This window comes from Myiozetetes cayanensis, unplaced genomic scaffold, assembly GCF_022539395.1.
Source record: "Myiozetetes cayanensis isolate MyiCay16 unplaced genomic scaffold, myiCay2020 scf123, whole genome shotgun sequence".
Classification (NCBI taxonomy): Eukaryota; Metazoa; Chordata; class Aves; order Passeriformes; family Tyrannidae; genus Myiozetetes; species Myiozetetes cayanensis.
In genome coordinates this window covers 33596-58639 of record NW_026086860.1, presented here as the reverse complement: position 1 = coordinate 58639, position 25044 = coordinate 33596, and the positions used below count along the sequence as shown (strand labels likewise).

At 62.5% G+C, this 25044-nt stretch overlaps 1 protein-coding gene across 10 annotated transcripts; it reads right to left on the bottom strand.

The window, feature by feature from the left end:
* Positions 1–924: 924 nt before the first annotated feature.
* MCOLN1 (mucolipin TRP cation channel 1) lies at positions 925–24641 on the bottom strand. 10 transcript variants are annotated; one of them, XM_050307636.1, is made up of 14 exons: positions 24562–24641; positions 22168–22391; positions 20077–20244; positions 17221–17377; positions 16566–16647; positions 16067–16163; positions 14850–14949; positions 13184–13290; positions 11374–11523; positions 9262–9363; positions 7670–7792; positions 4040–4246; positions 1816–1946; positions 925–1100 (listed from the first exon to the last, which is right to left on the bottom strand). In XM_050307636.1, exons 1-14 carry the CDS (start codon positions 24614–24616, stop codon positions 1064–1066), a joined length of 1740 nt encoding a protein of 579 aa, XP_050163593.1. In that variant the 5' UTR covers positions 24617–24641; the 3' UTR covers positions 925–1063. The 10 variants fall into 10 exon arrangements, with proteins under 10 accessions (XP_050163593.1, XP_050163595.1, XP_050163594.1 ...); XM_050307638.1 differs by lacking the exon at positions 24562–24641 and adding an exon at positions 24242–24265; XM_050307637.1 differs by lacking the exon at positions 24562–24641 and adding an exon at positions 24113–24180.
* Between the last annotated feature and the right edge of the window lie 403 nt (positions 24642–25044).

Sequence of the window (25044 nt, the reverse complement as noted above, 5' to 3'; positions counted from 1 at the left end):
TCCAAGGATGCCCCCCAAACACATCTGGGGGGTCCCAGGGCTCCAAGTGCCCCCCAAAATCCATCCAAGGGGTCCCAGGGCTCCAAGTGCCCCCCAAAATCCATCCAAGGGGTCCAAGGATGCCCCCAAAACTCCTCTGGGGGGTCCCAGGGCTCCAAATGCCCCCCAAAATCCATCCAAGGGGTTCCCAGGGCTCCAAACTTACCCTGCAAACATATTTGGGGGTCCCAAGTCTCTGAGTGCCCCCCAAAATCCATCCAAGGGGTCCCAGGACTCCAAGTGCCCCCCAAAATCCATCCAAGGGGTCCCAGGGCTCCAAGGGCTCCCCAAAATCCATCCAAGGGGTCCAAGGATGCCCCCAAAACTCCTCTGGGGGGGTCCCAAGTGTCTGAGTGCCCCCCAAAATCCATCCAAGGGGTCCAAGGATGCCCCCAAAACACGTCTGGGGGGGTCCCAAGTGTCTGAGTGCCCCCCAAAATCCATCCAAGGGGTCCAAGGATGCCCCCAAAACACGTCTGGGGGGGTCCCAAGTGTCCGAGTGCCCCCCAAAATCCATCCAAGGGGTTCCCAGGGCTCCAAACTTATCCTGCAAACATATTTGGGGGCCCCAAGTCTCTGAGTGCCCCCCAAAATCCATCCAAGGGGTCCCAGGGCTCCAAGTGCCCCCCAAAATCCATCCAAGGGGTCCAAGGATGCCCCCAAAACTCCTCTGGGGGGGTCCCAGGGCTCCAAGTGCCCCCCAAAATCCGTCCAAGGATGCCCCCCAAACACATCTGGGGGGGTCCCAGGGCTCCAAGTGCCCCCCAAAATCCATCCAAGGGCTCCAAGTGCCCCCCAAAATCCATCCAAGGGGTCCCAGGGCCCCCATTGAGCCCCGGGGGGGGGTGTCGAGGTCCATCAGTTTTTGGGGTCACATTTGAGTCCGAGCCCCCCCCCAAATTTGGGACCCCCGAGTGGGTAAAAGCAGGTGACAAAATAAGTTAAAAGCTGAGGGGTTGGGGGGGATTCCTGGGGGTCCCCCCCCTCGTCCTGGGGGTCCTTCCCCCCACATCCTGGGGGTCCCTCAGTTGACCAGCAGAGCGTTGTCCTGCAGGGGAGCCCTGGGGGGAGATGGCACCGGTTATGGGGTGTAAATTTGGGGTGCAGGGACTCAAGGTGGGGGGGTGAGACCCCCCCACACCCCAAAAATACAGGAGGGGGGGAGGGGGGAGTCACAGAGGATGGTTGGACCCATTTTGGGTGGGGGGCCCACGGGGCATTTTGGGGGGGCTGGAAGAGAGGGCACAGGGTGGTTTTGGGGGGGGTGGCAAGAGGCTCAAGGGTTTTGGGGTCGTTTTTGGGGTACTGGGCTTTTTGGGGTGGGGGGTGGGAAGAGATTGATAATGCTGGGGTCGTTTTGGGGTTGCAGGAAGAGACTGACTTGGATTTTGGGGGCTGGATTTTGGGGTCATGTTGAGGGGCTGAATTTTTGGGGTCATTTTGAGGGTGCCAGATTTTGAGGTCATTTGGGGTGCCAGATTTTGGGGTCATATTGAGGGGCTGAATTTTTGGGGTCATGTTGAGGTGCCAGATTTTGAGGTCATTTGGGGTGCCAGATCTTGGGGTCATTTTGAGGGGTGACAGATTTTGGGATCATTTTGGGGGTCCTGGCAGAGCCTCCCCCCCCACACGTGGAGAAGGGGCTGGAAATCCCGACCCAGGTGGGATCAGCGGCCAAACCAGCCGGACCCTCCTCCCCCTGGGCCGGCTGATGGGGGGTCCCAGCGCCCCAAAACCCCCAAAACCCCCCCAAAATCCCCCCTGATCCCCTCCCACCTCTCGCAGCAGCAGAACACGGAGCAGGACGAGGAGCTGTCCCGGCGGAACTTCCCGGACTTGGGGCTGTCCTGGCACTGCGCGATGTAGGCGTGGAGCTGGGACACCGGAGTGTCACCCTCACACTGGTGCTGGGGACACACAGGGGACATGGGGACACCCCCAGTGAGGGGATGGAGCTGGGACACCGGAGTGTCACCCTCACACTGGTGCTGGGGACACACAGGGGACATGGGGACAGGTCAGGGGATGGAGCTGGGACACCGGAGTGTCACCCTCACACTGGTGCTGGGGACACACAGGGGACACAGGGGACATGGGGACAGGTCAGGGGACATGGGGACAGCTCAGGGGACACCCCCAGTGAGGGGATGGAGCTGGGACACCGGGGTGTCACCCTCACACTGGTGCTGGGGACACACAGGGGACAGCTCAGGGGACAGCTCAGGGGACATGGGGACAGCTCAGGGGACAGCTCAGGGGACACCCCCAGTGAGGGGATGGAGCTGGGACACCGGAGTGTCACCCTCACACTGGTGCTGGGGACACAGGGGACAGCTCAGGGGACATGGGGACACCCCCAGTGAGGGGATGGAGCTGGGACACCGGAGTGTCACCCTCACACTGGTGCTGGGGACACAGGGGACAGCTCAGGGGACATGGGACAGGTCAGGGGACACAGGGGACATGGGGACACCCCCAGTGAGGGGATGGAGCTGGGACACCGGGGTGTCACCCTCACACTGGTGCTGGGGACACACAGGGGACAGCTCAGGGGACATGGGGCAGCTCAGGGGACAGCTCAGGGGACACCCCCAGTGAGGGGATGGAGCTGGGACACCGGAGTGTCACCTTCACACTGGTGCTGGGGACACAGGGGACATGGGGACATGGAACAGGTCAGGGGACAGGTCAGGGGACATGGGGACAGCTCAGGGGACAGCTCAGGGGACACCCCCAGTGAGGGGATGGAGCTGGGACACCGGAGTGTCACCCTCACACTGGTGCTGGGGACACAGGGGACATGGGGACAGCTCAGGGGACATGGGGACAGGTCAGGGGATGGAGCTGGGACACCGGAGTGTCACCCTCACACTGGTGCTGGGGACACAGGGGACAGCTCAGGGGACAGGTCAGGGGATGGAGCTGGGACACCGGAGTGTCACCCTCACACTGGTGCTGGGGACACAGGGGACACAGGGGACATGGGGACACCCCCAGTGAGGAGATGGAGCTGGGACACCGGAGTGTCACCCTCACACTGGTGCTGGGGACACACAGGGGACATGGGGACACCCCCAGTGAGGAGATGGAGCTGGGACACCGGAGTGTCACCCTCACACTGGTGCTGGGGACACACAGGGGACACAGGGGACAGGACAGGGGACAGCTCAGGGGACACCCCCAGTGAGGGGATGGAGCTGGGACACTGGGGTGTCACCCTCACACTGGTGCTGGGGACACACAGGGGACAGCTCAGGGGACATGGGACAGCTCAGGGGATGGAGCTGGGACACTGGGGTGTCACCCTCACACTGGTGCTGGGGACACAGGGGACAGCTCAGGGGACATGGAACAGCTCAGGGGACACCCCCAGTGAGGGGATGGAGCTGGGACACCGGAGTGTCACCCTCACACTGGTGCTGGGGACACACAGGGGACATGGGGGACATGGGGACAGCTCAGGGGACATGGGGACAGCTCAGGGGACATGGGACAGGTCAGGGGATGGAGCTGGGACACCGGGCTGTCACCCTCACACTGGTGCTGAGGACAAGGGACAGCTGAGGGGACAGGTAAGGAGATGGACAGGTGAGGGGATGGACATGGGACGGGAGGGACACATGAGGGGACACACAGGTGAGGGGACACACAGGGAAGGGGACAGGTGAGGGGACAGGTGAGGGGAGGGACAGGTTAGGGGACACACAGGTGAGGGGACAGAGAAAGGGGACAGGTGAAGGGACAGACAGGTGAGGGGACAGGTGAAGAGGACACACAGGTGAGGGGACAGGTGAGGGGTCACACAGGTGAGGGGACAGGTGAGGGGTCACACAGGTGAGGGGACAGGTGAGGGGACACACAGGTGAGGGGACAGGTGAGGGGTCACACAGGTGAGGGGACAGGTGAGGGGATGGACAGGTGAGGGACCAGGTGAAGCGCAGGGGGTGTGACCCCCCCCAAACCCCACCCCTTTCCCCTCCCCCCTCCCATTCCGTGGCACCTTGATGGTCTCGTAGGAGCCGGTGATGAGGGCGATGAAGAGGCTGAGCACCATGTAGATGAAGAGGCTGATGAAGGTGTACAGGTACACCTGGCTGAAGAGCCACACCAGGTGGCTGTGCTGCTGCATCTCCGCAAACGTCACGAACATGTCGTCACCGTTGATGAGGGAGAACAGGCACTCGGACACCATGGACAGAGACCGGAACTGGGGGACAGTGTCACCTCTGTGTCACCCTGTGTCACCTCTGAGTCACCTCTGTGTCACCCTCCCTCTATGTCACCCTGTGTGTCACCCTGTGTGTCACCCCTCGTCACCGTTGATGAGGGAGAACAGGCACTTGGACACCATGGACAGGGACCGGAACTGGGGGGGACAGGGGGTGACAGCAGTGTCACCTGGAACCTCTGTGTCACCCTCCCTCTGTGTCACCCTCTGTGTCACCTCTGTGTCACCCTCCCTCTGTGTCACCCCCTGTGTCACCCTGTGTGTCACCCCTCATCACCGTTGATGAGGGAGAACAGGCACTCGGACACCATGGACAGAGACCGGAACTGGGGGACAGGGGTGACAGCAGTGTCACCTGTCACCTCTGTGTGTCACCTGTGTCACCCTGTGTCACCCTCCCTCTGTGTCACCCTGTGTGTCACCCCTCATGGCCATTGATAAGGGAGAACAGGCACTCGGACACCATGGACAGAGACCGGAACTGGGGGGGACAGTGTCACCTCTGTGTCACCTCTGTGTCACCCTCAGTGTCACCCTCTGTCACCCTCAGTGTCACCTCTGTGTCACCCCCTGTGTCACCTGTGTCACCCTCCCTCTGTGTCACCTGTGTCACCCTGTGTGTCACCCCTCGTCACCGCTGATGAGGGAGACAGGCACTCGGACACCATGGACAGGGCCGGAACTGGGGGACAGGGTGGCACAGTGTCACCTCTGTGTCACCTGTGTCACCCTCAGTGTCACCCTGTGTCACCCTCTGTGTCACCCTCTGTGTCACCCTGCGTCACCGTTGATGAGGGAGAACAGGCACTCGGACACCATGGACAGAGACCAGAACTGGGGGGGACAGCGTCACCTCTGTGTCACCTCTGTGTCACCTCTGTGTCACCCTCTGTGTCACCTCTGTGTCACCCCCCTGTGTCACCCTATGTGTCATCTGTGTCACCTCTGTGTCACCCTGTGTGTCACCCCTCGTCACCATTGATGAGAGAGAACAGGCACTCGGACACCATGGACAGAGACCGGAACTGGGGGGACAGGGGGTGATCATTCACCTCTGTGTCACCTCTGTGTCACCCTCAGTGTCACCTGTGTCACCCTCAGTGTCACCTGTGTCACCCTGTGTCACCCTGTGTCACCCCTCGTCACCGCTGAGGGAGAACAGGCACTCGGACACCATGAACTGGGGGAGAGGGCGGGGTCACCTCAGTGTCACCTCTGTGTCACCCCATGTCACCTCCCCGTGTCACCCCTGGTGTCACCCCCACTTGTCACCCCATGTGCCACCAGGAAGGGAAACTGAGGCAAAGGTCAGCGTGAGCCTGAATCCATCTGATCCCAAATCCAGCTGCTCCCAAACCTGGGACTGGGGAAGGGATTTGGGGAAGGAAACACAAACCCCAAAATGGGAATTTGGGGGAAGGAAACACAACCCTCAGCCCAGGGATTTGGGGAAAAGGGAACACAAACCCCAAAACAGGGATTTGGGAAGAAAACACAACCCCCAAAACAGGGTTTTGTGGAGGGGAACACAAGTCCCAAAATGGGGGGGTTGGGGAGGGAACACAACCCCAAAAACAGGGATTTGGGGGTAGAAAACACAAATCCCAACACAGGGATTTGGGGAGAGGGAACACAAATCCCAACACAGGGATTTGGGAAGGGAATACAAACTCCAAAATGGGGTTTTGGGGAGGGAACACAACCCCCAAACAGGGATTTGGGAAGGGAATACAACCCCCAAAATGGGGATTTGGGGAGGGAACACAAACCCCAAACCAGGGATTTGGGGAGAGGGAACACAAATCCCAACACAGGGATTTGGGGAGAGGGAACACAAACCCCAAACCAGGGATTTGGGGAGAGGGAACACAACCCCAAAACAGGGATTTGGGAAGAAAACACAACCCTCAAAACAGGGTTTTGTGGAGGGGAACACAAGCCCCAAAATGGGGGGGTTGGGGAGGGAACACAACCCCAAAAACAGGGATTTGGGGGTAGAAAACACAACCCTCAGCACAGGGATTTGGGGAAAGGAAACACAACCCCCAAACCAGGGATTTGGGGGAAGGGAACACAACCCCCAAAATGGGGATTTGGGGGTAGGAAACACAACCCTCAGCACAGGGATTTGGGGAAAAGGGAACACAAACCCCAAAACAGGGATTTGGGAAGAAAACACAACCCCCAAAACAGGGATTTGGGGAGAGGGAACACAAACCCCAAAACAGGGATTTGGGAAGAAAACACAACCCCCAAAACAGGGTTTTGTGGAGGGGAACACAAGCCCCAAAATGGGGGTTTGAGGAGGGAACACAACCCCAAAACCAGGGATTTGGGGGTAGAAAACACAAATCCCAACACAGGGTTTTGGAGGTAGAAAACACAAATCCCAACACAGGGATTTGGGGAGAGGGAACACAAATCCCAATACAGGGATTTGGGGGTAGAAAACACAAATCCCAACACAGGGATTTGGGGGTAGAAAACACAAATCCCAACACAGGGATTTGGGGAGCAGGGAACACAAACCCCAAAACAGGGATTTGGGGAGAGGGAACACAAACCCCAAAACAGGGATTTGGGAAGGGAATACAACCCCCAAAATGGGGTTTTTGGGGAGGGAACACAAACCCCAAACCAGGGATTTGGGAGAGGGAACACAAATCCCAACACAGGGATTTGGGGAGAGGGAACACAAACCCCAAAATGGGGATTTGGGAAGAAAACACAACCCCCAAAACAGGGATTTGGGAAGAAAACACAACCCCCAAACCAGGGATTTGGGGGAAGGAAACACAACCCCCAAAACAAGGATTTGGGGGTAGAAAACAACCCTCAGCACAGGGATTTGGGAAAAGGGAACACAACCCCCAAAATGGGGGGGTTTGGGGAGAGGGAACACAACCCCAAATACAGGGATTTGGGGGTAGAAAACACAAATCCCAACACAGGGTTTTGGAGAGAGGGAACACAAATCCCAACACAGGGATTTGGGGAGAGGGAACACAAACCCCAAACCAGGGATTTGGGAAGAAAACACAACCCCCAAAACAGGGTTTTGGGAAGGGAATACAACCCCCAAAATGGGGTTTTTGGGGAGGGAACACAAACCCCAAACCAGGGATTTGGGAGCAGGGAACACAAATCCCAACACAGGGATTTGGGGAGAGGGAACACAACCCCCAAACAGGGATTTGGGGGTAGAAAACACAAATCCCAACACAGGGATTTGGGGAGAGGGAACACAACCCCCAGCAGGGTCACCCCAGCGGGATCCGGTGGGGATTTGGGAGTCCCCTGGCGCAGGGGGAGCCCCTAAAGCCCCTCAAATCCCCCCCCAAATCCCCCCCAAATCCCCTCAAATCCCCCCCAAACCCCTCCCAAAGCCCTCCCCGAGCCCACCTTGACGTGGTAGGGGCCCAGCACGATCCAGCCACAGAAGCAGTAGCCCAGGTAGATGACGGCCACGCAGCAGCAGAAGCGGATCACGTTGGGCAGGGCCACGCGCAAGGTGACGATGAGGATCTGAGGAGGGGGGGACAGAGGGGATGAACCCCCACCACCACCACCCCAAATTGGGGACAGCAGAGACCCCGAGGTGGCAGCACCACGGGAGAACACGTGGGGGAAGGGGGAGGGACATGGGGGGACCCCCAGCTCGGAGGAGGGGACCCCAAGGTGAGGGGACAAAGACCTGTGAGGCCCCAAAGATGGGGACCTGTGAGACCCCAAGGTGAGGGGACAGGAGCTGTGAGACCCCCAAGGGAGGGGACAGGAGCTGTGAGACCCCGAGGATGGGGACCTGAGAGACCCCAAGATGGGGACCTGTGAGAACCCAAGGTGAGGGGACAGGGACCTGTGAGACCCCCAAGGTGAGGGGACAGGAGCTGTGAGACCCCAAGGTGAGGGGACAGGGACCTGTGAGACCCCCAAATCTGAGGATGGGGACCTGTGAGACCCCAAAATCTGAGGATGGGGACCTGTGAGACCCCGAGGTGAGGGGATAGGGACCTGAAAGACCCTGAGGTGAGGGGACAGGGACCTTAAATACCCCAAGGTGAGGGGACAGGGACCTGTGAGACCCCAAAATCTGAGGATGGGGACCTGTGAGACCAAGATGAGGGGACAGGGACCTGTGAGACCCCAAGTTCCCCACCATGTGACCCTGGGGACAAAGGGCAGCAACCAAGGGACAACCCTAGCTCTGGCAGGACCCAGGGCCAGGAACTGCCCCCTGAGGGGCCATCCTGGCCATCCCCACCCCTGGAAGTGTCCCCTGAGGGGCCATCCCTGTCACTCCCACCCCTGGAAGTGTCCCTTGAGGGGCCATCCCTGTCACTCCCACCCCTGGAAGTGTCCCCTGAGGGGCCATCCCAGTCACTCTCAGCCCTGAAACTGCCCCCTGAGGGGCCATCCTGGCCATCCCCACCCATGGAACTGTCCCCTGCTGGGCCATCCCCACTCCTGGAACTGTCCCCTGAGGGGCCATCCCCACTCCTGGAAGTGTCCCCTGAGGGGCCATCCTGGTCAATGCCAGCCCTGGAACTGTCCCCTGAGGGGCCATCCCCACCCCTGGAATTGTCCCCTGAGGGGCCATCCTGACCAACCCCAGGCCCGGAATTGTCCCCTGAGGGGCCATCCCAGTCACTCCCACCCCTGGAACTGTCCCCTGAGGGGCCATCCCAGTCACTCCCACCCCTGGAACTGTCCCCTGAGGGGCCATCCTGGTCAATGCCAGCCCTGGAATTGTCCCCTGCCGGGCCATCCCCACCCCTGGAATTGTCCCCTGAGGGCCACCCCCACCCCTGGAATTGTCTCCTGCGGGGTCATCCCAGTCCCTCCCACCCCTGGAACTGTCCCCTCCCGGGCCATCCCCACCCCTGGAACTGTCCCCTGTGGGGTCATCCCAGTCCCTCCCAGCCCTGGAACTGTCCCCTCCCAGGCCACCCCCACCCCTGGAAGTGTCCCCTGGCGGTGGCAGGGCCGTCACTCACGTTGTACTTCTGGAAGAAGGTGAGGTAGCGGATGACCCCCACCCACACCAGCAGCGTGGATGTCCCCAGCAGGATGCTGCACACGTCGTACCCCGCGAAGTTCTGGGGGGGGGGACACGGGCGGTGCTGGCACCGGCACGACATCCCCAGCGCCGTCCCCGAGACCAACAAACCCCCCCCAACTCCCCCAGAGGGAATTCCTGGTGCCACCACGCCCTGTGAGTCACCCCCAAAAGGGCTCTGGGGTGACACTCGGGACCCTCTGGAGAGATGGGGGTGCTCTGGGACACCAGTGATGTTGTCACTGGGGCAGTGGCAACAGCCAGGAGTGACTTTTGGGGGTCAATGTCCCCTCCTGGAGGGCTCTGATGACATCCAGGGTGTCACTGGGTCACTGCGGACAGCACCCAGGGGTGGCTGTTGGGTGACAATGTCCCCTTCTGGAGCACTGGGGACACACCCAGGGGTGGCTGTTGGGTGACAATGTCCCCTCCTGGAGGGCTCTGGATGACATCCAGGGTGTCACTGGGTCACTGCCAGCACCCAGGGGTGGCTGTGGGGTAACAATGTCCCCTCCTGGGGCACTGGGGACATACCCAGGGGTGGCTGTGGGGTGACAATGTCCCCTCCAGGGGCACAGGGGACATCCAGGACATTGTCACTGGGTCACTGCCAACACCCAGGGGTGGCTGTGGGGTGACAATGTCCCCTCCTGGAGCACAGGGGACACATCCAGAGGTGGCTGTGGGGTGACAATGTCCCCTCCTGGAAGGCTCTGATGACATCCAGGGTGTCACTGGGGCATTGGCAACACCCAGGAGTGGCTTTTGGGGGTCAATGTCCCCTCCTGAAGGGCTCTGGATGACATCCAGGGTGTCACAGGGGCATTGGTAACACCCAGGGGTGGCTGTGGGGTGGTAATGTCCCCTCCTGGAGCACTGGGGACATACCCAAGGGTGGCTGTGGGGTGGCAATGTCCCCTCCTGGAGCACTGGGGACATACCCAGGGGTGTCACTGGGTCACTGCCAGCACCCAGGGGTGGCTGTTGGGTGACAATGTCCCCTCCTGGAGGGCTCTGGATGACATCCAGGGTGTCACAGGGGCATTGGCAACACCCAGGGGTGGCTGTGGGGTGACAATGTCCCCTCCTGGAGGGCTCTGATGACATCCAGGGGTGACAATGTCCCCTCCTGGAGCACTGGGGACATCCAGGACATTGTCACTGGGTCACTGCCAGCACCCAGGGGTGGCTGTGGGGTGACAATGTCCCCTCCTGGAGGGCTCTGGATGACATCCAGGGTGTCACTGGGGCACAGGGGACACACCCAGAGGTGGCTGTTGGGTGACAATGTCCCCTCCTGGAGCACAGGGGACATCCAGGACATTGTCACTGGATCACTGCCAGCACTCAGGGATGGCTGTTGGGTGACAATGTCCCCTCCTGGAGCACTGGGGACACACCCAGGGGTGGCTGTTGGGTGACAATGTCTCCTCCTGGAGGGATTTGATGACATCCAGGGTGTCACTGGGTGACTGCCAGCACCCAGGGGTGGCTGTGGGGTGACAATGTCCCCTCCAGGGGCACAGGGGACACACCCATGGGTGGCTGTGGGGTGACAACGTCCCCTCCAGGGGCACAGGGGACAGCCCCAGGGGTGGCTGTGGGGTGGCAATGTCCCCTCCTGGAGCACAGGGGACAGCCCCAGGGGTGGCTGTGGGGTGGCAATGTCCCCTCCTGGAGCACAGGGGACATCCAGGACATCGTCACTGGGTGACTGCCAGCACCCAGGGGTGGCTGTGGGGTGACAATGTCCCCTCCTGGAGGGCTCTGATGACATCCAGGGGTGACAATGTCCCCTCCAGGGGCACTGGGGACACACCCAGGGGTGGCTGTGGGGTGACATTGACCCCTCCTGGAGGGCTCTGATGACATCCAGGGGTGACAATGTCCCCTCCTGGAGCACTGGGGACACACCCAGGGGTGGCTGTGGGGTGACAATGTCCCCTCCTGGAGCACTGGGGACACACCCAGGGGTGGCTGTTGGGTGACAATGTCCCCTCCTGGAGCACAGGGGACAGCCCTGGTGCCCCCCCCAGCCCCTCCCCCAGACCTTGGCCTCGATGCCGATCTTCATGAGGGTGCCCAGCACGGTGAGGACGTCGCTGATGACCAGCAGGATGTACCACCCGTTCAGGAATTCCATGCGGTCCGACAGGGACACGCCGCGCCCGTAGCGGCGATGGAAGAACCGGCTGAACTCCTGTGGGGTCAGGGGGGGTCACATGGGGGGTTTGCCACCCCCACTCCGCCCAGGAAGGGGGTCACGGCACCCACAGCTCCCCCCTGGGAAAGGGGTTCCTCTGGAATCCTGGGAGTGGTGTTGGGGGGATGTCCCCAACGGGGACACCTCGAGGGGAGGTTGCGAGTGACGCCACTGCCCAGTGCTTCCCAGTGCTTCCCACTGCTTCCCAGCCCTTCCCACTGCCTCCCACTGCTTCCCAGCCCTTCCCACTGCTTCCCAGCCCTTCCCACTGCTTCCCAACCCTTCCCAGTGCCTCCCACTGCTTCCCAACCCTTCCCACTGCCTCCCAGTCCTTCCCACTGCTTCCCAACCCTTCCCAGTGCCTCCCAGTGCTTCCCACTGCCTCCCAACCCTTCCCATTGTTTCCCAGTGCTTCCCACCCTTCCCAACCCTTCCCATCGCTTCCCAGTGCTTCCCACTGCTTCTCAACCCTTCCCACTGCTTCCCAACCCTTCCCAACCCTTCCCACTGCTTCTCAACCCTTCCCACTGCTTCCCAACCCTTCCCAACCCTTCCCACTGCCTCCCACTGCTGCCCAACCCTTCCCAACCCTTCCCACTGCCTCCCACTGCTTCCCAACCCTTCCCACTGCTTCCCACTGCTTCCCAACCCTTCCCACTGCTTCCCAACCCTTCCCACTGCTTCCCAGCCCTTCCCACTGCTTCCCAACCCTTCCCACTGCCTCCCACCACTTCCCAACCCTTCCCAACCCTTCCCAGTGCCTCCCACTGCTTCCCATCACTTCCCAACCCTTCCCACTGCCTCCCACCGCCTCCCACCATCTCCCACCATCTCCTACCATCTCCTACCATCTCCTACTCCTTCCCACCCCTTCCCACCATCTCCCACTTCCCACCATCTCCCACCATCTCCCACTCCTTCCCACCACCTCCCAACCCTTCCCACCATCTCCCCTCCTTCCCACCATCTCCCACCCCCTCTCATCATCTCCCAACCCTTCCCACTGCCTCCCACCCCTTCCTACCATCTCCCACTCCTTCCCACCATCTCCCACCCTTCCCACCATCTCCCACTCTTTCCCACTCATCTCCCCACCCCTTCCCACCATCTCCCACCCTCTCCTACCCTCCTCCCACCCCTTCCCACCATCTCCCACTCCTTCCCACCCTCTCCCACCCCTTCCCACCCTTCTCACCCCTTCCCACCCCCTCCCACCCCCTCCCACCCTCCCACCCCTTCCCACCATCTCCCACTCCTTCCCACCCTCTCCCACCCCTTCCCACCCCTTCCCACCACCTCCCACCCCCTCCCACCCCTTCCCACCATCTCCCCACTCCTTCCCACCATCTCCCACTCCTTCCCACCCTCTCCCACCCCTTCCCACCACCTCCCAACTCCTTCCCACCATCTCCTCCCCTTCCCACCCTCTCCCCCCTTCCCACCATCTCCCACTCCTTCCCACCATCTCTGCTCCCCTTCCCACCATCTCCCACCCTTCCTACCATATCCCGTCCTTCCCACCATCTCCCACCCTCCCACCCCTTCCCAACACCTCCCACCCTTCCTGCGCTCCTCCCACCTCTCCACCATCTCCCCTCCTTCCCACCCTCTCCCCCCATTCCCCCTCTCCCTCAGCCTCCCCCCGTCCCCCACGCACGAGCTGCAGGGCGAGGCCGCGGACGATGGAGCGGGCGCAGAGGATGAAGGACAAGGAGCACACGAGGATGACGATGACATCGAAGAACAGCCGGAAGGAATTGTCACCTGCAGGACACACGGGGAGGGGCTGCTCGGAACCTGGGGGACCTCCTGAGCCCCTCTACGGCCTGTTGTCACCCCCCTGGGGACAGGAGCCACCATTGGGGACAGGAGTCACCTCTGGGGACAGAAATCACCCTCTGGGGACAGAAATCACCCTTTGGGGACAGTAGCCACCCATGGGGACAGAAATCACCCTTTGGGGACAGAAATCACCCTTTGGGGACAGGAGGCACCCCTGGGGACAAAAATCACCCTCTGGGGACAGAAGGCACGCCCTGGGGACAGGAGCCACCACTGGGGACAGGAGCCACCCTCTGGGGACAGGAGGAACTCCCTGGGGACAGGAGGAACTCCTTGGGGACAGGAGCCACCCCAGGGGACAGGAGCCACCTCTGGGGACAGGAATCACCCTCTGGGGACAGAAGGCACTCCCTGGGGACAAAAATCACCCTCTGGGGACAAAAATCACCCTCTGGGGACAGAAGGCACCCCCTGGGGACAGGAGCCGTCACTGGGGACAGGAGCCACCCCCTGGGGACAGGAGGCACTCCCTGGGGACAGAAATCACCCCCTGGGGACAGGAGACACCCCTGGGGACAGGAGCCACCCCTGGGGACAGGAGCCACCCTCTGGGGACAGGAGCCACCCCCTGGGGACAGGAGGCACTCCCTGGAGACAGAAATCACCCCCTGGGGACAGGAGCCCCTCTCGTGGACAGGAGCCATCACTGGGGACAAGAGCCACCCCCTGGGGACAGGAGGAACTCCCGGGGACAGGAGGAACTCCTTGGGGACAGAATCCACCTCTGGGGACAGGAACCACCCCCTGGGGACAGAAGGCACTCCCTGGGGACAGGAGCCACCCCTGGGGACAGGAGCCACCATGGGGACAGGAACCACCCTTTGGGGACAAAAATCACCCTTTGGGGACAGGAGGCACCCCCTGGGGACAGGAGCCACCACTGGGGACAGGAGCCACCAATGGGGACAGGAGCCACCCCCTGGGGACAGGAGTCACCCCTTGGGGACAGGAGCCACCACTGGGGACAGAAATCACTCTTTGGGGACAGAAATCACCCTTTGGGGACAGGAGGCACCCCCTGGGGAGAGGAGCCACCCCTGGGGACAGGAGCCACCCATGGGGACAGGAGCCACCACTGGGGACAGGAGTCACCCCTGGGGACAGAAGGCACCCCCTGGGGACAAAAATCACCCTCTGGGGACAAAAATCACCCTTTGGGGACAGGAGTCACCCCCTAGGGACAGGAGGCACCCCCTGGGGACAGGAGCCATCACTGGGGACAGGAGCCACCACTGGGGACAGGAGCCATCACTGGGGACAAGAGCCACCCCCTGGGGACAGAAGGCATCCCCTGGGGACAGGAATCACCCTTTGGGGACAGGAGGTACCCCCTGGGGACAGGAGCCACCCCCTGGGGACAGGAGCCACCCCTGGGGACAGAAGGCACTCCCTGGGGACAGGAGCCACCCCTGGGGACAGAAGGCACTCCTTGGGGACAGGAGCCACCCCCTGGGGACAGGAACCACCCTCCCTTGTCCCACCTCTCCCGAAGACTGAGGGGTCCTTGCACTGCTTGATGTGGGCGTGGTTGTCCAGGTGGATCCTCACCCGCCCGCTGTGGGCCTTGTTGTCAAACGTGATCTGGGGACAGGGGCACGGTCACCAGCCACTCACCACCCACACAACACCCACACAACACCCACTCAACAGCCACTCAACACCCACACAACACCCACACAACACCCACTCACCACCCACACAACACCCTCTCACCATCCACTCAACACCCACACAACACCCACACAACACCCACTCACCACCCACACAACACCCACACAACACACCACCCACACAACACCCACTCACCACCCACACAACACCCACACAACACCCACTCACCACCCACACAACACCCACACAACACCCACACAACACCCACTCACCACCCACACAACACCCTCTCAACACCCACTCAACACCCACACAACACCCACTCACCACCCCTCGGGGACTGTCCCCGTCCCTCCCAGGGACACCAGGGGTGTGAGGGACATGCGAGGCACACGGGGGCAAAGGGACACAAGAGGGATGCGAGGGGCACGGGAGGGGCACGGGGACAGAGGGACACATGAAGGACAAGGGGGACACAGGGACTCAAGGGACACCTGAGGGACACGGGACAGAGGGACACAGGATGGGGACACAAAGGACAGGAGAGACACAAGGGATGGGAAGGACACATGAGGGGAACACCAGGGGGAGACAAAGGACAAGAGGGACACTTTGGGGACAGAGGGACATGGGAGGGACAGGCAAGGGATGCAGGGACATGAGGGACACACGAGGGACAGGAGGGACACGAGGGGGACACAAAGGACAAGAGGAACACACAGGGGACAGAAGGACACGGGAGGGACAGAGGGACACACAGAGGGACACCAGGGGGACACAAAGGACAAGAGGGACACACAGGGGACAGGAGGAACACGAGGGACACGAGGGGGACACAAAGGACAAGAGGGACACACAGGGGACAGAGGGACGGGCGAGGGACAGGAGGGGGACACAAGGGGTGGGAGGGACACGTGAGGGGGACACCAGGGGAACACGAAGGACAAGAGGGACACGGGAGGGACACAGGGACAGAGAAGAGCCATGATGGGACGTGAGGGACACACATGAGGGGGACACACAAGGGGGACACCCGAGGAGGACACAGGAGGGGGCCCCCCCAGGACCCCCATTGCCGGGGGCTCACGGTGATGGTGAAGGTGTAGCAGTCGGGGATCTCGTTGTTGATGATGGTCTGGACGTTGATGGCCTTGAGCTGGAACTGGATGGTGACGTTGACGAGCCTGGGGAGGGACCCCCCTCAATCCTCGACCCTCAACCCTCAATCCTCAATATTCGATCCTCAATCCTCAAACCTCGATCCTCAATTCTCAATCCTCGATCCTCAACCCTCAATCCTCAATATTCAACCCTCAACCCTCAATCCTCGATCCTCAATCCTCAACTCTCAATCCTCAACTCTCAATCCTCAACCCTCAATCCTTGACCCTCAATCCTCGACCCTCAACCCTCAATCCTCAATCCTCAATCCCGGGGCTTTCCAAGGGGGTCTCAGCCCCCCCTTCCCTCCCCCCAAAAAGGGAACACAACACCCAGGATTTGGGAAGAGGAACCAAACCCCGGCACCAGGTTTTGGGGAAGGGAAGCAACCCCTGGCACTGGGATTTGGGGAAGTGGGGATTTACTTGTGGAATTTGAGGGTGAAGTTCCTGTAGGTGCCATCCAGAGCTGGGGGCTGGGGGTCCTCAGGATCCACCCCCAGGCAATCTGTGGGGTGGAGAAGAACCTTCAGGGCATCCCAAGCACTTCCAGGAAATCTCAAACACTTTAAGGAAATCCCAAACACTTCCAGGCCATCCCAAGCACTCCCAGGCCATCCCAAGCACTTCAAGGAAATCCCAAACACTTCCAGGCAATCCTCAGACATTTCCAGGGCATCCCAAATACCTCCAGGGCATCCCAAACACTTTAAGGAAATCCAAAACACTTCCAGGTAATCCCAAACACTTCCAGGCCACCCCAAACACTTCCAGGAAATCCCAAACACTTCCAGGCAATCCCAAACATTTCCAGGGCATCCCAAATACCTCCAGGGCATCCCAAACACTTCAAGGAAATCCCAAACACTTTAAGGAAATCCCAAACACTTCTAGGGTATCCCAAACACTTTAAGGAAATCTCAAACACTTCCAGGCCACCCCAAACACTTCCAGACCATCCCAAGTACCCCCCCTCCCTCCCAGACCCTCCCCAGCCTGGAGTGACACCCCAACCCCTCCCAGGCCCCCGTGGTAGCTTTGGGACGTTGTCTGATGGCCCCACCTCCCTCCCCAGACCCACCTGTGACGATGTGGGGGTCGATGTTGAAGGTGTCGTTGGCGGGGTCGATGCGGCCCTTGCGGAAGTAGCGCTGGCACAGCAGGAGGGCCGAGCCGTTCCCGGCCCCGCCGCGCACGTAGGCGTAACGCCCGAGGGCCTCGCTGGGCAGCGCCAGGTACTGCGGGACAGGGGGTCTTCAGGGGGTGGAGGTGACCCCAAACCACCCCTGTGACCCCAAACCACCCCTGTGACCCCAAACCACTTCCATCACCCCACACCACTTTGTGTCCCCAAATCACCCCCCTGTCCCCACTCGTACGCGTAGCGCCCGAGGGCCTCGCTGGGCAGCGCCAGGTACTGAGGGACAGGGGGCCCTAAGGGGATGAAGGTGGCCCCAAACCACCCCCGTGACCCCAAACCACCCCCGTGTGCCCAAACCACCTCCATGACCCCCCATCATCTCCGTGTCCCCAAATCACCCCAATGTCCCCGCACGTACGCGTAGCGCCCGAGGGCCTCGCTGGGCAGCGCCAGGTACTGCGGGACAGGGGGCCTTCAGGGGGTGCAGGTGGCCCCAAACCACCCCTGTGACCCCAAACCACCCCTGTGACCCCAAATCACCCCAATGTCCCCACACCACTCTGTGTCCCCACATGTACGCGTAGCGCCCGAGGGCCTCGCTGGGGATGGCCAAGGACTGCGGGGCAGGGGGCCTTCAGGGGGTGGAGGTGGTCCCAAACCACCCCTGTGACCCCAAACCACCCCCACAGCCCTGAGAATCCCTGTGTCCCCACACGTACGCGTAGCGCCCGAGGGCCTCGCTGGGCAGCGCCAGGTACTGCGGGACAGGGGGCCTTCAGGGGGTGCAGGTGGTCCCTGTGACCCCAAACCACCCCCGTGACCCCCCATCATCTCTGTGTCCCCAAATCACCCCAATGTCCCCACACGTACGCGTAGCGCCCGAGGGCCTTGCTGGGCAGCGCCAGGTACTGCAGGACAGTGGGTCTTCAGGGGGTGGAGGTGGCCCCAAACCATCCCCGTGACCCTAAACCACCTCCATCACCCCAAACCACCCCTGTGACCCCAAACCACCCCACGACGTAGCGCCCGAGGGCCTCGCTGGGCAGCGCCAGGACTGCAGGACAGGGGCCTCAGGGTGCAGGTGGCCCCAAACCACCCCGTGACCCCAAACACCCGTGCCCCAAACCACCTCCATGACCCCCATCATCTCCGTGTCCCCAAATCACCCCATGTCCCCACATAGGCGTAGCGCCAGGGTCTCGCCAGATAGCCCAGGACTGCGGGACAGGGGCTTCAGGGGGTGCAGGTGACCCCAAACCCCCCTGTGACCCCAAACCACCTCCATGACCCCACAGCACTCTGTGTCCCCACATGTACGCGTAGCGCCCGAGGGCCTCGCTGGGCAGCGCCAGGTACTGCGGGACAGGGGACCCTCAGGGGGTGCAGGTGGCCCCAAACCCCCCTGTGACCCCAAACCACCCCTGTGACCCCAAACCACCTCCATGACCCATCATCCCGTGTCCCCAGATCATCCCCCTGCCCCCACTCATAGCTGTAGTGGCCGATGGCCTCGCTGGGGATGGCCAAGGACTGCGGGACAGGGGGACCTCAGGGGGTGCAGGTGGTCCCTGTGACCCCAAACCACCTCCGTGACCCTTCCATCATCTCCTGTGTCCCCAAATCACCCCCATGTCCCCACACGCAGGTGTAGCACCGATGGCCTTGCTGGGCATGCGCCAAGGACTGCAGGACAAGGTGGGCTCAGGGGTGGAGGTGGCCCCAAGACCACCCCTGTGACCCTAAACCACCTCCATCACCCCAAACCACCCCTGTGACCCCAAACCACCCCCACAGCCCTGAGAATCCCTGTGTCCCCACACGCAGGCGTAGCACCCGAGGGCCTCGCTGGGCATGCGCCAGGTACTGCGGGACAGGGGGCCTTCAGGGGGTGCAGGTGGGCCCAAACCACCCCCGTGACCCCAAAACACCCCTGTGACCCCAAACCACCCCCGTGACCTCAAACCACCTCCATGACCCCACAGCACTCTGTGTCCCCACATGTATGCGTAGCGCCCGAGGGCCTCGCTGGGCAGCGCCAGGTACTGCGGGACAGGGGGCCCTCAGGGGGTGCAGGTGGCCCCAAACCCCCCTGTGACCCCAAACCACCTCCATGACCCCACAGCACTCTGTGTCCCCACACGTATGCATAGCGCCCGATGGCCTCGCTGGGCAGCGCCAGGTACTGCGGGACAGGGGACCCTCAGGGGGTGCAGGTGACCCCAAACCACCCCTGTGACCCCAAACCACCCCTGTGTCCCCAAACCACTTCCATGACCCCTCATCATCTCCGTGTCCCCAAATCACCCCCCTGTCCCCACTCATAGGTGTAGCACCCGATGGCCTCGCTGGGGATGGCCAAGGACTGCAGGACAAGGTGCCTTCAGGGGCTGCAGGTGGCCCCAAACCACCCCTGTGACCCCAAACCACCCCTGTGACCCCAAACCACCTCCATGACCCCTCATCATGTCTGTGTCCCCAAATCACCCCTGTCCCCACTCGTAGGTGTAGCACCCGATGGCTTCGTTGGGGACAGCCAGGTACTGCAGGACAAGGTGGTCTCAGGGGTTGGAGGTGGCCCCAAACCACCCCCATGACCCCAAACCACCTCCATGACTCCTCATCATCTCCGTGTCCCCAAATCACCCCCATGTCCCCACTTGTAGGTGTAGCACCCGATGGCCTCGCTGGGGATGGCCAGGTACTGCGGGACAAGGTGCCTTCAGGGGCTGCAGGTGACCCTGAGCCACCTCCACATCCCCAGACCCCCCCTGTGCCCCCACCCCACCCGTGCCCCACCTTCTCCAGGGCGTAGAAGACGCGCTCGTAGAGGTCCCGCTGGGTGTAGACGGCGTAGGAGTCGTCGGCGCCGTCCACGTAGTCCTTGAGGAAGAGGTGCTTGAAGGCCACCGTGTTCTCCTCCTTGAAGGCCACCACCATCTGGTTGCTGAGCCCGAAGAGGATGAGCTGGGGGATGAAGGCCACCGCCATCAGCCCCGCGGTGACCCCACAGCGGTGCCACCACAGCCTCCAAAATGCCCCCCAAAAGAGGCTCCCGGGAGGGGAAACGGCATCACCGCCACGTGACTGGGGGGGACCTCGAGGTGACAGGGGCAGGTGGCACCTGGTGAGCCCCAAAACCTCTGGAACTGCCCCGTTTTCCTGAGGCAAAGCCCCTGTCCCAGCGGAGGTGGGGGGACGATCTCCTTGGGGACACGGGTGTCACACCACAGATGGGGGAGGACAAATCCCCCTGGGGACACCCATGTCCTGATGGAGGGGACAATCCCCTTGGGGACACTTGTGTCCCATCACGGATTGAGGACAATGTCCTTGGGGACACCCATGTCCTGATGGAGGGGACAATCTCCCTGGGGACACCCATGTCCTGATGGAGGGGTGGGTCACACTGTCCCACCACAGATAGATTGCAGGACAATGTCCCTGGGGACACCCATGTCCTGATGGAGGGGACAATCTCCTTGGGGACACTTGTGTCCCATCATGGATTGAGGACAATGTCCTTGGGGACACCCATGTCCTGATGGAGGGGACAATCTCCTTTGAGGACACTTGTGTCCCATCATGGATTGAGGACAATGTCCTTGGGGACACCCACGTCCTGATGGAGGGGACAATCCCCTTTGGGGACACACTGTCCCACCACAGACAAGGGGAGGACAATCCCACTGGGGACACTCATGACCGCACAATGTCCCCAAACACCCCCCCGGGAAACCTGAGGATCCCAAACTTCCTCTTCCCCCTCATTGTTTTCCCTGCTCCGAACCCCTCCCCGCGCCCTTAATTAGCTCCTATTAATTAACCGTGCCCCTGATTAGCAGGGCAAAGGCTCAGGGTGACAGCGGGTGACAGCGGGTGACAGGACAAGGCGGTTGTGCTGAGTAAGCAGAACGAGGGGGGCCCGGTGTCCCCGCTGAGGGGGGATGTCACATGCCACCCGCTTCCTCCCTGTCCCGTGACCGTGTTCCACACCAGCCCAGGGGCAGGTGACAGCCCTGCCTGTCCCCCCCCCTTTTGGGGACACTCTGGCGCCACCCCGGTGTCCCCAGGCCTCACTGAGTGTCCCCTCCCTTGTCCCCCAGTGCCCACCTCAGTGTCACCTCCCAATGACACTGAGCACGTGTGTCATTGTCACCCCCCCCCCGGTGTCCTGTGTCCCAGTGTCCCTGTGCCCGCTGTCCCCCGGTGCCACCCACCCTGGCATCTCCCTCCATGTCCCAGGGGACCCTTCCCACTGTTCCCCCTCCCCTGTGTCCCAGCCCCCCTGCCCAATGTCCCCATGTCCCTGTACCCCCTCCTGTGTCCCAGCCCCCTGCCCACTGTCCCCATGTCCCTGTACCCCTCCCCAGTGTCCCAGCCCCCTGCCCACTGTCCCCATGTCCCTGTGCCCCTCCCTGTGTCCCAACCTCCCCTGCCCAATGTCCCCACATCCCTGTGCCCTCCCTGCTGTCTCCATGTCCCTGTGCCCCCTCCCTGCTGTCTCCATGTCCGTACCCCCTCCCCTGTGTCCCAGACCCCCTGCCCAATGTCCCCATGTCCCTGTGCCCCCTCCTGTGTCCCAGCCCCCTGCCCAATGTCCCCATGTCCCTGTGCCCCCTCCTGTGTCCCAACCCCCTGCCCAATGTCCCCATGTCCCTGTGCCCCTCCCCTGTGTCCCCACATCCCTGTACCCCCTTCCCCTGTGTCCCAGCCCCCTCCCCCGATGTCCCCACATCCCTGCCCCCCCACTGTCCCCACATCCCTGTAACCCTCCCCAGTGTCCCAGCCCCCTGCCCAATGTCCCCATGTCCCTGTGCCTCCCCGTGTCCCAACCCCCTTCCCGCTGTCCCCACCCCCTGTGCTCCCTCCCCTATGTCCCCCCCCTACCTGGACGGTGACGAGGATGATCTTGGCGAGCTGCAGCCCGAGCTTCACGGGCCTCCTGCCGCGGGCTCGGTACTTGTCGCAGGGGCTCATGAAGAAGTACTTGAGGCGACGGCGAAGCTCCAGCTCCTCCCGCTCCTCCCGCTCCTCCCGCTCGTCCCGCTCCGCCGCCGGGGCCGCCTCGGCCGCGCCGTACCCGGGGCCGCGGCTCAGCAGCCGCTCGGTCTCTGCGGGCACCGGGGCGGCTCGGACGGGGGGACACGGAGCCCCGCGGTGTGCCCGCTGTCACCTCCCTGTCCCCGTGTCCCTCCCCATGCCCGGTGTCACCTCCCTGTCCCCGTGTCCCTCCCCATGCCCGGTGTCACCCCCTGTCCCCGTGTCCGGTTCTCGGTGTCCCCCTCCGCCCGCCGTCACCTCCCTGTCCCCGTGTCCCTCCCCATGCCCGGTGTGTCACCCCTGTCCCCGTGTCCGGTTCTCGTGTTCCCTCCGCCCGCCGTCACCTCCCTGTCCCCGTGTCACCTCCCTGTCCCCGTGTCCCTCCCTGCCCGGTGTCACCCCCTGTCCCCATGTCCGGTTCTCGGTGTCCCCCAGCCGCCGTCATCTCCCTGTCCCTGCTCCTCCCCATGCCCGGTGTCACCCCCTGTCCCTGTGTCCTCCTCATGCCCGGTGTCACCCTCTGTCCCCATGTCCAGGCCTCGGTGTCCCCTCAGCCCGCCATCACCTCCCTGTCCCCGTGTCTCCTCCCCATGCCCAGTGTCACCTCTGTCCCCGTGTCAGTTCCCGTGTCCCCCAGCCTGCCAGTCACCTCCCTGTCCCCGTGTCCCCATGCCGGTGTCACCCCCTATCCCTGTGTCCTCTCTGCCCGTGTCACCCCCTGTCCCCATGTCCGTCCTGGTGTCCCCCAGCCCGCTGTCACCCCCCTGTCCCCATGTCCGGTTCTCGGTGTCCCCCCAGCCCGCTGTCACCTCCCTGTCCCCATGCCCGGTTCTCGGTGTGCCCTCAGCCCGCTCTCACTTCCCTGTCCCGGTCTCACTCACCCCCCGGTGTCACCCCCTGTCCCGGTGTCACCCCCTGTCACCGGTGTCAACCTTCCCCCCATTCGGTCCCATCTCGCCCCGGTGTCCCCTCAACCCGGTGTCACTCCCTGTCCCGCTGTCACCCCCTGTCCCGGTCTCACTCGCCCCGGTGTTCCCCCGCCCACTCCTCCGTGTCCCCTCAGCCCGCTGTCACCTCCGTACCCCTATCCCCCCTCTCGCCACTCCTCGGTGTCCCCTCAGCCCGCTGTCACCTCCTTGTCCGGGTCCCACCTCGCCCCGGTGCCACTTCTTGTCCCGGTGTCTCCCCCTGTCCCCGTGTCCCCCCTATTCCTATTCCTGCTCCCCATCACCGGACGCCGCCGTCTGCCCTGTCCCGGTGTCACCCCCCTATTCCCTGCTCCCCTGTCCCGGTGTCCCCCCAGTGTCCCCCAGTCCCGATGTCACCCCCTATTCCCTGCTCCTGTCCCGGTGTCACCCCCAGTGTCCCCTGGTCCCGATGTCACCCCCCTATTCCCTGCTCCCCCTGTCCCGGTGTCACCCCCAGTGTCCCCTGGTCCTGATGTCACCCCCCTATTCCCTGCTCCCCCTGTCCCGGTGTCACCCCCAGTGTCCCCTGGTCCCGATGTCACCCCCCTATTCCCTGTCCCGGTGTCCCCCCCAGTGTCCCCTGGTCCCGATGTCACCCCCCTATTCCCTGCCCCCTGTCCCGGTGTCCCCCCAGTGTCCCCTCGGTCCCGATGTCACCCTCTTGTCCCGGTGTCCCCCTCAGTGTCCCCTGGTCCTGATGTCACCCTCTTGTCCCCGTGTCCCCCCCAGTGTCCCCTGGTCCCGATGTCACCCCCCTATTCCCTGCCCCTGTCCCGGTGTCCCCCTCCCAACCCCTCTTCCCGCTCCTATTCCGCTCCTCTCACCAGATGCCGCCGCCATGGCGCCGTCTCCCTATCCCGATGTGCTCCCGGTGTCCTCCCCCGTGCCGGTGCAACTCGGTGTCCCCCCTCAGTGTCCCCCTCAGTGTCCCCCTCTCCCTCGCTCCCCCTCACCGGACGCCTCCGCCATGGCGAGGCCTCGCCCGCCCCGCCCCTTCACGTGACCGGAAAAAAACACGGCCCCGCCCACCTGCTCGCACCCACCAATCACCGCACCCACCCGCCCTCTCATTTGCATAACCACGCCCATTTCTCTTAGCTCAGAGCGCGGTGGTTCCGCCCACTGCCTCCGAGCCCCGCCTACCGATGGCGGTGACCACGCCCACTCATCTCATCGATGTGTTTGTGAGCCCGCCCACCGACTGCGGTGACCACGCCCACGCACCGCCCTCTGTTGTTTGACCACGCCCCCTTAATGATGTGATCACGCCCACCCAGCTCTTGACTCCGCCCCTCGCCGGCCTCGGTGGGGACAGTGACGTCGGACATGGGGGGACACGGACATGGACGGGGACATCAGGTATGGGGGGGGTCATGGCCATGAATGGTGACATGGAGGGACACAGATGTGGACAGTGACATGGGGGTGACACGGACTTATGGAGGGTGACATGGAGGGACACAGACGGGGACAGTGACATGGGGTGACACAGTTATGGATGGTGACATGGAGGGACACAGACAGGGACAGTGACATGGGGTGACACAGTTATGAATGGTGACATGGAGGGACACAGACAGGGACAGTGACATGGGGTGACACGGCCATGGATGGGGTCATGGAGGGACACAGACGTGGACAGTGACATGAGGTGACACGGCCGTGGAGGGTGACATAGAGGGATACAGACAGGGACAGTGACATGGGATGACATGGTCATGGAGGGTGACATGGAGGGACACAGACGGGGACAGTG